Here is an 18,840-nt window from a genome sequence, read left to right as displayed (position 1 = left end):
ACTCAAAGTTCTTTTAGATTGATTGCTGCTATACAGTCACTCAGATATGAGATTAAGTTGCAAGAGTTGGAAAGTTTAGGAAAGCATGGTGACTTTTAAAATAATGAAGATATTAAACATAATTTACATGAATGAGCTACATCAATTAGGAAGGAGTAATATGTTACACATGGACAGCATTAACTTATACATTCAGTGACCACATTTTAGGTACACCTGCTCATTAATGCAAATACCTAATCAGCCAATCATGTGGCAGCAACTCATTGCATAAAAGCATGCTGATGTGGTCTAAAGTTTGATCTGTTGTTCAGACCAAACTTGAGAATGGGAAATTAATGTGATCCAAGTAATTTTGACTATGGAATGATTGTTGGTGCCAGATGGAGTGGTTTGAGTATCTTAGAAACTGCTGATCTCCTGGGATTTTCATGCAGAGTCTCTAGAGTTTACAGAGAATGGTGCAAAAAACAAAAAATATATAAAGAGTCAGCTCTGTGGGCAAAAATACCTTGTTAACGATAGAGATCAGAGGAGAATGGCCGGACTGGTTCAAGCTAACTGGAAGATGACAGTAACTCAAATAACCACGCATTACAACAGTGGTGTCTAGAAGAGCATCTCTGAACACACAACAGGAGATACCTAATAAAGTGGTCACTGAGTATATGTTAGAAAGCATTGCTTTTTGCAAAGGTCTACTGACCTTCCTGAGATATAATCATTATGTTACTAGACAAGCAGAAATTTCTGATGCATTGATCCTGACACACAAGTTTCAATCCCATCACGAGAATTTTTTTAAAAAAATATCAAGTAATGAAATTAATCTGGATGTATCACCAAAAATAATTGTTAAAGCAATGGGATTTCTGAGAAATTGATCTGATATACTAAATTTCTTTCGATTATGTCAAAGAGGTAGATTTTAATGGGTGCCATAAAAAGGAGTTAAAAGCAACAGAAGTGCAGAGTTTAGAAAGGGAATGTTAGAGCATAGTGATTTAGCAGCCAGTCATAAAAGGCAGTGGTTACAACAATATATAAAAGAAAAATAGCCATTTAACTCATGAGGGACATCACCAAGACTTTTTAAACTGGAGATGATTTCAAAAACACCTACATTTGGGAGGGACCAAGGAGAGAGGCAAATCCTTACCTAATTTGGCTTTTGTATTAGGGATGGGCTCTGAATGCCAGTAATCTGTGTGTGCAGTGAACAATACTGGAAAATAATTGCAAATTTGCTACAAGCATTAAGAAGCCGGGCAGGGACACCGAAGCTGAAATTCCAAGAGAATTACTCCTAAATTGGACTGCTTTTTTCCCTGATTTTATGTCATCTTTCTCAGGAGACTGCACGGATGATACTTAACTGGGAAGCAGCTGGGAGTCAGAGAGTGTGTTAACTGTATCATTACAGTATAACACTCAAGAAGCCAAGCTGGTGAAGTTCAAGTCTTTAAAGTACAAAACAATGTGTCTTCTCAGCTACATGAAAATGGAAAGAGGGGAAAAAAACCACTCCAAGCCAGAAAAAAGGGCCTGGGAATGACAGCCATCACTCAAAACAGCCACAGATATCCATTTGTTTTCCATTTTATTAAATTCCTCCCTGGACAATAATGAAAAATAATATGTGTCTGGCCAAAGTATATCTCATTCCTTTATTTTAGATTATACCAGTCAGGTCTTGGTAATACATGTGGGAAATGGAAGACCTGAATCGCCCCAAGTGCTGGATTGAAATCTTTTTTTTGTGGGAAGAGTGCAAAGCATTGCCAGCACAGGTTAGAGAGATGAGATGAGAGCCAAACCAACCAACATGTTTCTTTCTGAAAGAGAGCAGCAGCAAATACAAAACAATTATTACATGGAACTCCATGTCGCAAAGGATAAAACAATGACAGAGCATCTCCAGAAGCCTAAGATCATGCTCATTTCACTAACGGTGGAAGATGAGTGTTATTGCAAGGTATTGAGGGAGTAGAGTAGGATAGTTACCAATGGATTATTTGAAATTACAAACCTCAAACATTAATCCTAAAGCCCAGCTCAATTATTCAGAGGGTTGAATTGTGATCCTCCATGCCTACACTAAAGACTTTGAGAAACATTAACCAAAGACATGATTGCTCTTTTTATGATGAGTGCTTAAATAATACATTTCTGAATGGATTTTTAAAGTACAAATAGTTTTTCTCTGAATCAAACTTTTACATGTTTTAGGCTGTTGCTACTGCTCAAATAAAAATTTGATACTCAAAGCAACACAATGACTGAGTTCCAGCTTCCAGTGCTGTCCATGATGAGTTTGCAGGATCCCTCTTGATTCATGTAGACTTCCTTAGGTGATCTGATTTCCATCAACATCAAAAGGAGATGTGGACTGATGTTTACTGCCCACTGTAAATTATCCTTAGAAGTGTTGGCTGGTGGAATTAATGTGGATAGAATGTATTACAGGGAAACTTAGTGGGGATAAAAGGTTCGCTTTATGAGCGCACACACATTTGATGGGCTGAGTGGTTTCTTTCTACATTGTAAGAAAATAAGGAAGAATATTCAGCTTTTACTTTCCTTCCAACAATAAGATTTGAGTTCAGTGCCCTTTCCCAAAAATTTTATGAGATAAAAAGCAACACAAGAATCACAGGTCAATGGCTCACTAGCTCCTGTCACATTAAAGCAGTTTCCTGTCTCATGTTACAACATACAACTCGGCTGATGATAAAACTCCCTACTTCCGGAAACAACCACCCTGTGAGATGCTACAAGTTGTCTTAGCTCACAAACAAAAGTTTGCAAGTTAATTGGACACAAATTTTAAGTATTTCCTCAGATCAATTGTACTATTCCAGAATTCAAGGAGGAAGCATTTTTGTATTAAAGTTGTTCAAATACTGTACTTCTTCTTTAAAAAAAACAGAATAGTCGATTTTTTTTAAAACATAAAGTCAGTTAATCTGCCTCACTTCCACGCAGATTTTTTTTTTCAAAACCTCAAGCTATGCTATGGTTTTAATTGACCTGGTAAAATCCCAATTAAAAATGTAACATGGTCATATTTTTTGAAGAAATAAGAAAAGTTGAGAAGGCATTAAAGGCTCAAGACCGTAATTTTTAAGGCTTTTTTTTAAAAAAAAGGGTTGGCAGCTTAATGAAGTCAAAGATGGAGAGTACTAATGGGCTTATTTTCTCAAAAAATACAGATCCTTCTTTGAAAACCTCGAGGCATTTCCTCTATTTAAATATCAGTGCTATTTTTAGTAATCTACATACAAAAGGTATTCACTGAGCCAGATGCACCAATACATCTTATACAGCTTTCAATTTAATCAACTGTTATCCTTTGATTCAAACCTCTCTCCCATTACTCCTACCATAAGCCCGACCAAACTATCTTTAAACCTTTCCAAAAACAGCCAAATTATTTATGACCCCCACAAGTACTGACATATATCTTACTTGCTCAGCCATGGGTAAGAAAGAACCTAACCCAACAGTAGGTGGACATTAATCATGGCCACAAAGAACAAAAGGCTTTGGCTGGAGTTTCTTCATGACATTTCACTGCAGCAGATTGAGCAGCTTGCAATTCAGATTTGTTTTCTGCTTCAAGTTAAGCTAGCTTTGATTTGAGGGTGAAGTACGTGAAAGAAAGACTGCAGTATGTAGATTAGGGGTGCAGAAGGCACACTGAATATGACAGCTGGAAGACAAGACAGGGAAAGCCAACATGTCCCATAGAAAGATTTTCTGTGTGTTTTCAATTATGTCCCACAATCCTAAAATTTCAAAATCACATATTGTCAGCAAACATAAATAGAAAGAGTATAGGGAAGAGGTGGAAGGGTAATTGTTTTAGGTTTGGATTTGTCTGGTCTCACTGGCACTAACTATTGTCTTCTCATTTTAACAGCAGAAAATCACAACCCATAACTAGCTCCACTGCAAGAACAATCTAACATTCATACTGTTTGAAGTGATACAATTTATCTTATAAAGTAACTAACCTTCACACAAAATAAAAAGCATACAATGAAGGACACTAGTAGAAAAAAGCTTTCAGGAAGTAGTGTCTGAGAAGGAAAGACATCTAGTCTGGCACTCTGCCTTGTAATCAGACAATTAGCCACAACATTACTAGTAGATTAATATCTCGATCTCACTTTTGAAACCACAGTATAAAGATTGAATTGAAGGCAATTTATACACCGTAGCTGAGGCCTGCTGTTGTCAGAGGGTGACCAAGAATAGTTTTCCTGTATGGTCTACCCAAAAAAAAATTGAGCTCTTTAACAAGTTTGCCTCCCATTTCAGGAAGCCTCATTGGTAGGCCAGGAAGTTTTCAGCAGGATGTCAGAAGGTTGAATGTTACAAGAGAAAGTAAGGGACGTGAAGGAGGGGGGTAGGAGAGGGACTAGAATTCAAGGCAGAGTTAAGACTGAGGGAGATGGGAATGGAGGTTGGAGAAAGGAGGTATTGAGTCAGAAGCCAGGGCAAGACAGAAACAGGAATCAGGATAAAGAGTGGGTTGGGAGATATATTGTGACCCAAAATTTCCCCATAATCTTCTACTGATTACTTTAAATTTTTACTCTGGGCTTTTAACCCCTCGGCTATCACATTTCATGTAACCCCTGTATAATCTTACTTAATTTATAATCTTAAAAAACAATTCTCCTCAGTTCTGTTCCAAAGAAAACAACACGAGCTAATTCAATCATTTTTCACAGCTTTATATTTCCAGTCCCAGCTATACCCCAGCAAGAACTACAGGTATATGCAATACTTAAGCAATTGCCTAGCCTGTGTCAGATGCAGTCCCAGCATAACTTCACTGCTCTTGCATTGTCTCTTGCCGTTCTAAGTTCAGATTTCATCGACCCCCTTTTATTACTTCCTCAAAAAATTCTATCAAGTTGGGGTGGCACAGCTAGTTAAGCTTCTGCATCATAGCTCCAGCGGCCCAGATTCAATGCTGATCTTCAGTGCTCTGTATGAAGTTTGCACCATCTCACAAGGAGTTAATGGGTTTTCCTCAAGTGTTCTAGTTTCTGGTGACATCCCAAAGCATGCTGGTTTGCAGGCTTAATTCCTAGAATTATGTGATGCAAATATGGGAAGAAATGGCTATAGGGAAAACTAGTTGGGAATGGAATTGCTTTAGGAATTGCCATAGACTCAAGAAACTCAATAACCTTGTTCTTACCTTAAGAAAATATGAAAATAACTTAGTTACACATGACCTTCCATTAACAAATCTAACATGCCTGGCACAGATGAAATTGAGCATACTATCCTGTACAATAGTTTCTATATTTTGCCCACTTCAAAATTAAACTAAATGGCCTATGGTTACCTATATTATCTCTTAATTTCTATTTAAACAATGAATGATGGCATAGCATTAATAATTCGTTGACACACTCCTGTTGTGAGAGCTTCTGCAATTTCCTCTCCTGCTTCTTTTAACAGCCTGGGATGTACTTAAGTCTGGCTTAATAATTTATCTAAAGCTGATAAACTCCTAATCCTTCCTCTTTTACACTGCTTATCTCATTCATGATTTAACATAGAAAGAAAATGAAGAAATAGGTATAGAACTAGGCCTCTCAACTCCTCAAGGCAGGTCTGCCATTCAATATGATCATGGCTAATATTGCCAAGCCTCAGATCTTCTCCTGCGCCACTTTCCGACAGTCCTCAATTTTAAGATCTTTTAAAATTTATCTACTTCCATTCCTCAGTCCATGGCTGATTTAATCATCTACCCTTCACAATCTTCCAGGGTTCAAAATTACAGACATTTCACTGATAGTTCCTTGACTGGTTGATTAGTTGGAAGTGTATCCTTGGCCATGGGTAACAAGGTATCCAGACAATCCCTAGTTTCTCTTCAACACTATTATTCCTAAACCCTTTTCAATCTCCAAGTTTGCACACAGCTTATTCTTACCAAACTAATACTAGATATAGAATGTTCAATGACATTTTGAAACCCTCTGATTCCTGTTAAAGTGCTATTTCCCAAAAAAGTCTTTCATAACCCAGAACAGGCAGATCTTGTTGTCGTATGTAACATCAAGTTGGGCATTTGTTCACATATCTACACCATCAATCTCTGTAAGATTTCAATACTCCTGCAATGGCTTACTCAAGACCTGTTGAAACTATCAAGTTCTTATTAACTCTAGATGACTGTTCCTGGGAACTCTTTTCACACCCATCAAGAGACCATAAGACATAGAAGCAGAATTAGGATATTTGGCCCATCGAGGCTGCTCCGCCATTCAATCATGGCTGATCCTTTTTTACCCCCTCCCCAGCCCAACACCCAGCCTTGTCCTCATAACCTTGAAACCTGTGTCCAATCAAGAACCTATCAAGCTCTCCCTTAAATTTACCCAATGGCCTGGCCTCCACAGCTGCCTATAGTAATAAATTCCACAAACTCCCCACCCTCTGGCTAAAGAAATTTCTCTGCATCTGTTTTAAATGTATGCCCCTCCATCCTGAGGCTGTGCCCTCTTGTTGTAGACTCTCCCATCATGGGAAACATCCCGTCTACATCAACTCTGTCTAAGCCTTTCAACATTCAAAAGGTTTCAATGAGATTTCCCGCCAATCCTTCTAAATTCCAGTGAGTACAGACCCAGAGCAATCAAACGTTCCTCATATGATAACCCTTTCATTCCCAGAAACATCCTTTTTAACCTCCTTTGAACCCTCTCCAAAGAGATTATACGTAAAGTGGTTGCCCACTTCCTAACTCCAAGTCCTGCACATTCATACTTGTTGCCCTAAAAGAGCTCCTAGCAGCATCTCAACATCAACTTCTTCCCACCTGTTTTTAAATCCATTCTCAGCATTGTTTCTCTCTGCCTTTGCAACCTATCAGGGGGCTATTTCAATCTTATTGCAATCGTCGTAACAGGACATCTGAAGATCTTCACAATTTCCTATCAAACACCACATTTCACCACATTTTTCAATGTTTTGATGTACTTGTGACAAATAAAGCAATTACTAATATTTGCATTAGTTACTATTTACTAAGGTGCCCACACAGAAGTCTGGCGAGCACAAATTGATTATCACAAACATCTCTCAGGCACAACCTCCTCCTCATGAAGCTCCAGTATGGGACAGGAGGCAAAGCCTATTTTTGTACAAGACAACAAATCCATTTTATTTTCTTAAGTAGAAAGGAAACAGCTGAACTTGATCACAAATTTTAATATCAAAGTATGCTCTCTGACTAGGTGAGGCCTCTCCTTACCAAAGAATTGCAAACAAGCCTTGCAATTACTCAAGTGCATTTACTTTATTCTATACATCAGTAGTAATTCAGTAAGCAAACAGAATCCCCACATACTGTGATATGGTCTAGATTATCTACAAGCAAAGCTGACATGATAATAAATGCACAGTACTGAAACAGTAATGAATCATTTTCTGTAATTAGGAAACACCACAACAAACTTCATTTCTGAGAAATTGCCTCATGTATATCCTTTTGAGAAAACAAGAAGAAATAATTTATAAAAATTCATTATATTTATTGATGTGAAAGAGATTTTAGCTGAAGCTAAACCAATTAACTGTCAATTCATTTTGAATACACAAATACAAATTGTCTGGACACAAAATGCTTGATATGTACCTACAAACCAGCTACACAGACACACACATTACTCAAATATTACATAACTATTAAATACCCAGCTTTCATCACTGCTTAGCTATAAACTTCAACTCAATAGAGAATGCATTTCAACTATATACAGACTGTACTAGATAATACAACTGCTATATACAGACATCCACAGCAGAGTAAATTTTAAATTGTCCCATTCAGGCCTAGAGATTTAATCGCTGTGGAGACAATCCTACATTGGTGGGATAAAGTCCTTCCTGACTAGGGAGGTCACTCCACTATAAGGTGAGACTCATGCCGGTGGAAACAATCTGACTCTGGGGCCTCTTCTGTGGTACTGGCATGAGTTGACTCTGAGGTTGTAGGATAGTGGTCACCAACCTTTTTAAGCCCAAGATCCCCCACCTCGGCCTTAGGGAAAGGCGAGATCGACCCCAGATCGATTAGTTACACGTATGCGCACGGGGGCAGAAAATACCAGAAGTAAAACCCCGCAATCTGGAAGTAAAAATAATGTATAAACACCAGGTGTGCCCACTTTTTTTGCACCGCGGATGGGTTTAATATTGACAATATTCTTGCGGACTGGCTGACGGGTGGGGCGGGTGTTAAACATGACGGGAATACAGCGATACTCGAAGCAGGTTCCTTATGTCCAGTCTATTCCGCAATTTAGTTTTCACAGATCTCGGCACTTAGCTTCTGCCCCGCGCTGCTCTCAGTTTTTCAGCTGAAAAAACTCAAATGGTTTGTCTTTAAGTGCAGGGTGCTTGGACTCAAGGTACCGAAGCAGTTTTGAGGGCTTCATTGCCTCATTGGACAGCTTCCGGGCCAGAACTCCAGCCTCCCGCCTGCCGCCAGACGCCTTGGCCAGGTGCGGCTGGTCGTGGGTGGGGTGAGAGGACAAGGTCAAGGCCAGAGGTCCCCATGACGGGCCGCGGCAGTCACAGTCCGAAGAGAGTGACCAACCGAGCACCCGCCCACCCGCCCCCCCCCCCCGCCCCCCGGTAGGATCTATTGGCTGACAAAAGTTTCTTTTAGTAGATCGCAGCAAGGTACCTGCTTTGATACTTGTGAAACCCTGAGCCCGAATTAGGTTGTCTGCAAATATTTTAGCACCGGGTTCCTCACGAACATTCGGTGTGGTAATCCACAACATCATCTGAAGAATCCTCTGTTTTCATATCTCCACTGACTCCTTTCTTTTTGGCCTTCCATTCATCCAGCAGGGCTTTGGTCCTTGCATCTACTTTTACAAGTAGCTGTTTGTCTCCCACTTGGAGGTTAGGCAACAACCTTAATGCACGCAGAGTAGATTCGGGTTCTTTATATTCACAAACCTTAATGCTTGCAACTTTCCTGAAACTCCTTGAACTCCCTTTCATCTTAAAACCAAGCTTCACTTTACAAATAACTGCCTGATTAACATATCAGAAGCTTTCTCAGATACATCGCCTACAAAAACGGTTGTAGTCGGACCACTACTTCTGTCATTTTCATGATTCCTCCAAGTAGTATGGTCCTTCCTCGGTCCCATATGCTTTCCAACCAGAGGCATAGAGGTTGGTATCAACACCTGCTTACTCTTGTTGAGGATAAGCTCATGGTGTACAACATAAAGACAGTTGTGACATCAACTAGTACCTTTCTTAATTTGCTTTCAGATGGCTTTATTGCAGGAGAAATGGCTTGCAAATTGTGGTTGGATCTTCAAGCAAGTTGTAGCTCTCTCAGCTAATGACACCCCCACAATGTTGGTCCTCCTGTTTCTACCATATACAAGCTTAATGCGGCTTGTTGGTTGTAGTATTTCACTGTTACTAATGTCATTCCTACAGGTGTTCTCCCATATAAGCTCTTAGTTGGATATCTGCAGGATTTAGTAAACTAAATATGAAATGTCATTCAAACTCATTTTGTGGAATGACTGAAACAGCCAAACCAGAGTCTAATTCCATTTTAATTAATTTGCCGTTCACTTTTGGTGTAAGTCACATTGCTTGCCCATTGTTAGCTTTCAAATTGTAAATTGCAAGTCTGCCAGTTCCACGTCATTCTCAGCATTATCAGATTTTCCATCAACATCATTAGACTGGCGTTCCTTTTGAAACTGTAACTGGATATTTTAGCTTTTTCTCTTCCTTGAGCAGTCCATTTATTTTTGTCTGCAACATGGATTTTGTACGTGACCTACTTTATTGAATTTTCTGCAAGTTTTGCCTTTAAACGTGCATTTGTTTGATGTATGTCAGCCCCTGTCACAATAGCACAATTTGTTCAAGTTGGCTGGTTTCTGTTTAGACGTTGCAATTTTGTTCATGCTCATTTTCATTTCTGACTGCAGCTCAATTGTATCCATGTCTGTGGTTTCCATTGAAACAACTATTCCAACTGCTCTTTTGAATGCAAGTTGTGCTTCAGTTAGGAGCCATTTTGAATGCTTTCCTATAAGTTTTCACAAACTAAACAAACTCTCAGTGTATCACTAAGCCCATTACTGAACTCACAATGCTCAATCTCTTCAATTCAGCCAAGTATGCTGAAATGGACTCTCCTTTTTGATTTCGCTATGAAACCTAAAATGTTCTGCCATCAATAATGGTTTCAGTTGTACGTGCTCCTGCATCACTTTTGCAATATCAACAAAGCTGCTATCTACTCATTTGGTTGGATCAGACAACCCTTGAAGCAAACTGTATGCATTTAAACCCAAAGCATTTAGCAAAATTGGTACTTATTTCTCGATTATTTTATTTGCTTCAAAATACTGTTGAATTTGCTCAGTAGTATGTAAAATCCAGTTACATGTTGTGTAAACAAACGTGTCAATCTTTCCAATATAGCCAACAATTTCTACTTATTTTAAAATGACTGTTATCACCTAGTACTTTCTTTATGAACCCATGAACTCTTCTGTTTTCTGACATTTTTTAAAAATCGATCGTGCATTCCCTTCAAAACAACATGTGCTGCGCTGTTTTTTGTTTAAAATTCAACCATTCTTGACTGGGTTTTTTTGTACTTTGGATGTCTCACTGCATTTTAACATGTCCACAGCCATCTCAGGTTCATTTTCAAACAAAACATTGTTGACAATGTTACGTTTTGTATCTTCAAAGTAAGACACAGGAGTCCAAAATACAAGTCTAACATCATGTTTACCTTATACGAGTCGTGCATGTATCACATGGTAGTGAGAAGACAATCACAATTTATGTAATTATACATAGAACCTATAATGAATTATATAAACAAACAAGAATGCTTAATCAAGCAATACATATCGACACACAAAATTACTCAAATATTACTTAAATACAAAACAGCATAAAAAAACAGGTTGATAACAGCATCAAGATCTAAAAAAGGCCAACCTCTGATTTAAGACACCAGCCTTGCAAAAAGGGAAATACCACAATTTTTAAAATAATCATGAATACAGCTGTTTAGATCCCACTTGGGCACGTGTACCAAATCTGCCAGTACTGCTCAATACTGTTTATTTTAAACACAGTCATGCAATTTCACCATGAATTTAGAAACCAATACAATCCATAGGTAAAAGAAAATATACTGAAAATCAAAGATATAATTGGAGGAGAAAACAAACTTGTGTCCAGAAGTAATGGTAAGCAGATTGTTCACAGTTCCTTCCATTACACTTGCTTCTGAAATTCCAAATCAGCTACTACGTTTACTGATGAAAGCAGCATTTAAAGCAAACATCTTTGCCAAATTGGTAATTATACAATAAAGGGTTCTGTTTCTATTGAAGACAATCAGAATTCCAATAGGATAAATATAAAGAGCATTCACTGAACTGTTTTCAAAGCAGAAACAGTAGGATGGAAAAGGAACTGGCCAGCCCTCAATAGTTTCAGTTACTTCAGAAGCCAACGTTATGCATACTGATGTAATAGATTTATTGTCTATACTATAATGCATCTTTCAGTCAAGTCTGCTGGTGTGGATAGTTAACTCGGATTTGCAAGTATATGCACAGAAATTCCAGTCATCCAAACTTATCATCTAAAATTTTGTCTTCACTGTTTACAAAAGGCAGATATGGATTACAACACACACATTTAAAAAAAATCAGATTCAAAGAATGCACATGGAATTTAACTACACAATTGAAAAATCAAGATTATTTTGGCATTAGGCACAATATTAAGATTTCACCAATCTCAAGGCTGATAAAACCTCAAAAATTGAACATTTCAAGTTCAAATGAAAATAAATATAACTGTAGATGCTGTAAATCTAAAATGAAAAATTCAAAATGCTGGAAGCATTTCAGATCCTTCAGCCTGTAAATCTAACTGCATTACTTTTCATAGTAATTCTAACATCTCTGTATTTTATTTCAACTTTAATGTGAAATAATAATGTTAGAAATACTTTAATTATTAATACAATGCTGATATTTTCAAGAACAATTTATACAAAATGAAAATATGATATTATTTTAAAATAATAATCCGACACACTGTATTTAAAACACAAGAGATTCTGCAGCTGTTGGAAATCCAGAGTGAAAATGCTGGAAAAGCTCAGGTCAGGCAGCATCTATGGAAATGAATAAACAGTCACCATTTTGGGCTGAGAACCTTCATCAGGACTGGATAGAAAGGGGAAACCAGCCAACTACCTTTTATACCAATCACCTCCCAGCTTCTTACTTTATCCCCCCTCCCCCACCCACCTGGCTTCACCTATCACCTTCTAGTTTGTACTCTTGCTGTTAGGCTTTGTAACTCCAAAAACTAATTGAAAGGAAAACTCAGCAGGTGGGATATTTGTGTACTTAGTTTTTCTTTTAGTGAGGCGCTCACATACGACACGGTGGATTAATGACATATGCTGTTCACGAACTGTACTTCTTACATATAATCCATAGTGAATTACGTAAACAAAGGATGCTTAATCAAACATTTTTACATTATTCAAATATTTCTGAAATATTAAATGCACTACAGCTTCCTCTCCCCCCCACCATCTTATTCCGGCTTCTTCCCTTTCCTTTCCAATCCTGATGAAGGGTCTCGACCCAAAATGACAACTATTTATTCATTTCAAGAAATGCTGCCTGACCTGCTGAGTTCCTCCAGCATTTTCTGGATGTTGCACTGTATTTAAAGTTGCTTCGTTAAATATCCATTGATCTGGTGTTTTCTCAGTTAATATATCATCCTAAAGACAAACTACGACATAAAAAGACATCCCCGAGATCTGTAGAGATGCAACCAATCATTTTTCATATAATATATAAATAAATAAAAGGTACAAACTGTAAAATGCATCCAAATTTGTTAAAAACCAAACTATCTCTAACCCATAGAATCTATGCCCCATATTGAAACTGTATGTTTTATAATGCAGAGCAATTCTAATGAAACATTAGTAATTACATATGGAAAAAACACATGATCTTAATTAAAATATCTACTTTTGCAAATAAATAGTTTTCCATTTTAAACATTTTTTGCATTCCACACACCAAACTTCCTTCGCTCAAACATTCTCCACCCCTAAGTGCACTGAGGCATAGCTCCAGCAGTCAGAAGTCTCTTGCCTTCTCCTCTCCGGTTTCTCCTTTTACCCGTCTACCACAGTAGATATAATAATCATATTAATATTAAGTACTTTATTGATCCCCAGTGAATTGATAATACTGTACTTTTTAACAATTTCCCATGAGTCAGAAAACTTGGTCACTGGATTACAAAAAATAGGCCCTCACTGGAAGTTGTGATTTAAAAGGTAAGTAACAGTCCTATGCCTAGTTTCTGGTGTTCCCCATCCTCCACCATCCTCACACCTCACTACCATACAATAAAAACAAGCACTCCAGTTCAGAGAAAAATCAAGAATATGAAATTAAGATATAGAAATCCATAGATTTAACTCGCTGTTTTGAAACAGGACTCGCTGTTTTGAAATTATAATTGTTGCTTCCTGCCATGTAGTTTGCTAACTTCATGCTGTTACATTTCAGGAATACAACAGACTGCAATCTAATAATAGAAGTAGTTCTGAAGTTCTTCAGTGACAAATTTAAGTTGGCTGCTTTTAATTGAGCCACATGAAATTTTATCCTCTGCAATCCACTGGCTCAGTAATAATATTGTATTTACACTGGAAAAATTGAGCTTGAAAGAGTATTCATCAATTGTTACACAAGAAAACCAGTCAGGACGTTCAGAGTTTTCAATGTGGTATTTTACATAACATCAGGAGTTAAAAGAGCCTAGAAAGGCAATTATACTCATATACTGCTCACACTGTAAAACATTCTCCAAAATCTTGCTAGCTTTGTTGAAGAAATCTTGGATTTAACCATCTGTATTCATAAAAGGAAATCTATTTTCACAGCAAAAGAAAGCTTCCCTTTCAGTATACCAGAGTTCAAGATCATGTGATAACATTTAAATTTTGCTTTCCGCAGGAATTCCACACCCCCTTTTTGTATCCTGTTATTCACAAGAGTATTTTCCTTTTGGTTAACAGCAAGAGTATGAAATGTACGTCCCCAGGTGGTCTTACCATTAAAGAAACTTTTAGCTCGGAGATAACTGACACTGAGCCGGAGAACAGAGAGCTTGTCCAATTTCGATACAACATCCTGTGGGAAAGGCAAGAGGTTGGCTAGTCGTTCTAGCTCTGCATTCAGTCGATCCCGATGCCTTTTGGATGGATTTGACTTTGCTCCTTCAGGTGCCGTGGATTTTATGCTTAAAGTAAAAAAAAAACTGTTGTAATACTATGAATTTTTGCTCTCCATTCATGAATTTCAAAGCATCACAATGTTATTTCCAACTGTGTCAAATTTGAAACTTAATAGTATATTATATTTGCCCCATGGGCAAAGTGGACCCAATCACAATTAACTCATGAGAATACAGTTAAAAATAATCATACATAGACTTTACTCCTTAACATACAGTAAATGCTTCAAATGAAGTGTGATATTTTACAATAGTTCAAGTGTGCAAGACAAACTTTCATCAATTTAGGAATTCAATTCTTTTTCCCTCACCAATTGTAATATATTGAATACTGGTTATTTAAAAAGTCTATAATTGGAATTTGAAGAGGAGGAATATGGGTGAAGCTTTTCAAAATTACATTGTGGTTGTTTACAGTTAATGTCCCCACCATTCTCACCCCATTAAGGGAGCAAAGTGTAATTTTTAAGGAACCAAAAGTGATTTAGTTCAATCTAAAACAAGGTCTTGAATCCAACAAAGCAAACTACACAAATGTGACACTTAGAACCAATGTGCACGGGCACATTGAACATAGATTCATGACAGAGAAGTCAGATTTGCAAACCTGTTACAAAACAGCAAACAATACGTGACATATTTAACCTTTCCTAAAACTTATAAGATACCACACAAAAGATTATTAAACAAAATTAGGGTGCACCAAAGTGGAAGCAGTATACCAAAATTGAACAATGGTTAACAGAGAGACAACAGGCAAAGAATAAACAGATAATTTTCAAGTTGGAAAGCTGTGATTTGTCAGTTGTTAGAGACTGGTCCTGAATCTTCTGTCAGAACTACATCAATGAATATATAATGATATCATATATTTTATAAAATATTAATATATAATAAACTCTATCTATGAATAAGAGGGCCAAATTATAGTTTCCTGAAGATACAAAGCTGAATGGTCATGTGGATATGAGAATGAAATAGAGGGATATGTGAACGGGTTCAGCAAGCATGTAATGAAAAGTAATGGAGGAAAAATAGGAAGTTGTTCACTTTGGTAAAATAAAAGAAGAAAACATAACTTTTTTTAAAAAATGGTCAGAGAGTGAAAAGTATCATTATTCAGAAAGAGCAGGTGCTCCTCTTATACAAACCATTAAAAATCATTATTCAGGTTAGGAAAGCAAATAGTACTTTAGCCTTCAATTAAAATAGAGTGAAAATATCCAACTGAAAACATATGGGGCTCTGGTGAGATACTAACTGGAATATAGTGTGCAGATCGGGACTACCCTAAGGAACAACATACAGTGACGGGAACAAAGGCTCACCAGAATTGTAGGGGAGGAAGAGTGGGGGAGTTTCCTACCAGGAGAGATTAAGCATTATGAAACTAGGTTCTCTAGAGCTTCAAAACAGAGAGGAAAAAGAATTAATGTCAGTAATATATGCATTTTTAAATAAGGCTTAACAGGGTAGACGCAGGGATGATGCTTCCCTTGGGTGTGTCCAGAACCAAGACTCAAATAATATTTTGACCACTTAGAACTGAGATGAAAAGAATTCTGATGCCTAGACAGTGGTGAATCTTTACAAGTCCACACACAAGAGGGTTGTGGAGGCTGTCACTTAGTATATTCAAGTCAGTGATCAACAGAATTTTGGATATTAAAGGAACAGGGGGATGCAGGGTTTTGCAGCAAAGTGGTACTGATGTAAAAGACAGCCATAATCGCAATGAATGATAGAGCAGCCCTGAAGAGTCAAATGTTCAAACCTAGAAGAAAATTTTGAAATATGTACACTTCCCTGATGTGTGAACACTCTTGAATCTTGGCTAGAAGTAATGTAATTACTGTCTAATATTGCAAAATATAATTGTGGCATGGAACATAAACAAATACAATTAAAGTTATATGCACATAATTTAATTATCCACAACAATCTTCACCCAAGAAATGAGCTTGCCTCTTCAATTGCAAAATGTTTAAGATGAGGAGCCAATGCAGTTTATCATAACCATGCTAGCTCCCTACCAGAGTAACTCATTAGTTCCACCCCAGGACACCTTTTGGGGCCTTGCAAAAACTTCCCTCATCACAAATTCATTCAAATGTCTTAAAGGCCATAGCCGAACCTGCTTCCAGTGAATTCTGGATTCCAAACATACGATGTGTAAACAATTTTATTTTTCTTATTTATACACGTCATCCATTCCTTGACTCCTCAACCTTTGGAAACTACCTACTATCCACTCTATCCTAACCCCTTATCATAATTCAAATAGATCTCCCCTCTGCATTCTCTAGAAAAACTTGCCCAGATTCTCTTTTCTAACTGCAGATTCTCATCCTAGGAACCATTCTCATAATTTTTTTCTGTACCTTTTCTAAAATCTTAATATTCTTCCTACAACGGATGAGATCAGAATATGTCAAAGTAAATTTATTATGAAAGTATGTATATGACAATATAATTACCTTGAAATTTATTTGCTTGCAGCCATTTACCAGAAAATAAAGAAATACAATAGCATTAATAAATAAAGACTGTCAAAGACCAACAACTAACGTGCAAAAGAAGATAAAGTGTGCAAATAAAAATAATAAGAACATAGAGTTGCAGAATCCTTGAAAGTGAGTCTGCAGGTAGTGGAATCAGTTCAGAGTTGAGGGGAGTTATCCATACCAATTCAGGAGCCTGAGGCTGTTCCTCAGTCTGGTCATGTGGGACCCAAGGTTCCTGTATCTCCTACCCAATGATAGAGAAAGCAGATTGGTGGGGGCTCCTGATGATGGATGCTACTTGCTTGCGGCAGCACTCCTTGTAAATACACTCAGTGGTGGAGAGGGCTTCACCAGTGATGGATTCAGGTGTTTCCACCACTTTCTGACTGAGACATATCCACCCCTCTCAGTAGACATATTTCATAAAAGTTACTGAAACGTGTCACTTTGGCCTCAAATGCAGTAATCTCTGGAGCAGTCCCAGTGCCACGTGCGAGTCAAGGCTGAAATAGAACAAGTGAATGTGTGGCTGAGGAGCTAGTGCAGCCTGCTGGCTTTCAGGCTGCTGGATCGTTAGTACCTCTTCCGGGCCAAGAGAGATGGGTTGCACCTTTAATAGAGTGAACTAGAAGGTTTGCTAGTTCTGCTTTGGGTGGGGGGGGGGGGGGTGGCTTCAAACTAGTTTGGCAGAGGAATGGGAACACAGCACAGGTCAGAAGATGAAGAGATAGAGAAGAGGGTAGATGCCATCACCAGCAAGTCTATAGTGAAGGGCAGGCAGAAGCAAGGTAGTAGACACAATGTGCTGGATGTGTAACAGTGTTTATTTGTATGCTCAGAGTACTCAGTAGGGCAAAGGTGAAAATTTTGAGCATGGATCAGTATATAGCACTACTAGATGATGTTGAAGACATTATGGATACTTGGTCGAGGGAGAGGCAGAACTGGATGCTTATTATTCTGGGGTTTCAATGTTTTAGAAAAGACTGAAATGGAAGCCAGCAAGGAGGGTGAAGGGAAACTGCACTATTAATCAGGGAAAATATCAGATCTGTATTCAAAAATAAGAAAAGTGCAATCATTCTGAACAGATGTGCAGACAGATAAAGGGAGAGGTGTAAAAACTTAAGTTTTAAAATTACTAAAAATTAGAATATGTCGAGATCTTGTAGGAGATTATTAAATTGGAGCAGAGCAAATTATAAGGGTATTAGGCAGGAACTAGATTTGGGATTAGCTCTTTATGGACAAGTGGGATAAAGCTTCGGTCATCCTAATCATAATGCCATATGATAGACAATTACCGTGTCAGCATGAGTTTTGCTGGTAAATGCTAAAGAACTTCTGAAATTTACCTCCTTTACTGCCAGCAAGAATTGGGTAAAAGACTTTAACTTACCCTGTAGTGGTGGGTGGCATATCAGTAAATACACCCTACTGCTGGATTTTCTGTGATATCCAATGGCAAATCTGACCCTTGCTAAGCTTCCTCAGTATTTACTTCAGGGAAATTTGGCTCCTGAACCCTAGCAGACCTGGTCAGAACTCTCTCCAACAGTGGAGATTCCATGGCTACAGAAAGGAAAACACATGGCACAATGCATTTTCTTTAAAAAAAAATTAAACAATTCCAAAATAATTACTTATGTAAGCTTCAAGAGACTTTAGTCAACTGTACCTTTTTTAATTAAAAAGATATTTTAAATAGCATCTAAATGTTTCTGTATGTTGGGGGGATTGAAACATTTAAGAGCTTTTCCAGTTTTGACAGCTAACAAAACTGGGCTGGCTTTCATAGTTTCATAGCAAGGATTCTTCAACAAGACAGCCATGCTACCACTCAGGCCAGCAAGCGAGCTCTCGGTACTCAGACCAGGTCAAGTTCAGGAATGAAAGGAACAGTGGCAATGGACAACAACGAGTGGCATAGCCCTGTGCCATTAAG

At 37.8% G+C, this 18,840-nt stretch overlaps 1 protein-coding gene across 1 annotated transcript in view; it reads right to left on the bottom strand.

The window, feature by feature from the left end:
- LOC132395716 (aryl hydrocarbon receptor-like) overlaps positions 1-18,840 on the bottom strand; it is a 186,136-nt gene that overhangs the window by 154,450 nt on the left and 12,846 nt on the right. Inside the window, exon 2 of the mRNA XM_059972662.1 lies at positions 14,210-14,397. Within this exon, the coding sequence (XP_059828645.1) occupies positions 14,210-14,397 (188 nt within the window). The remainder of the gene's footprint in view (positions 1-14,209; positions 14,398-18,840) is intronic.

Source organism: Hypanus sabinus, chromosome 6 (assembly GCF_030144855.1).
Source record: "Hypanus sabinus isolate sHypSab1 chromosome 6, sHypSab1.hap1, whole genome shotgun sequence".
Taxonomy (NCBI): domain Eukaryota; kingdom Metazoa; phylum Chordata; class Chondrichthyes; order Myliobatiformes; family Dasyatidae; genus Hypanus; species Hypanus sabinus.
Note: the sequence above shows the minus strand (reverse complement) of the source record. Positions and strands in the feature narration are given on the sequence as shown.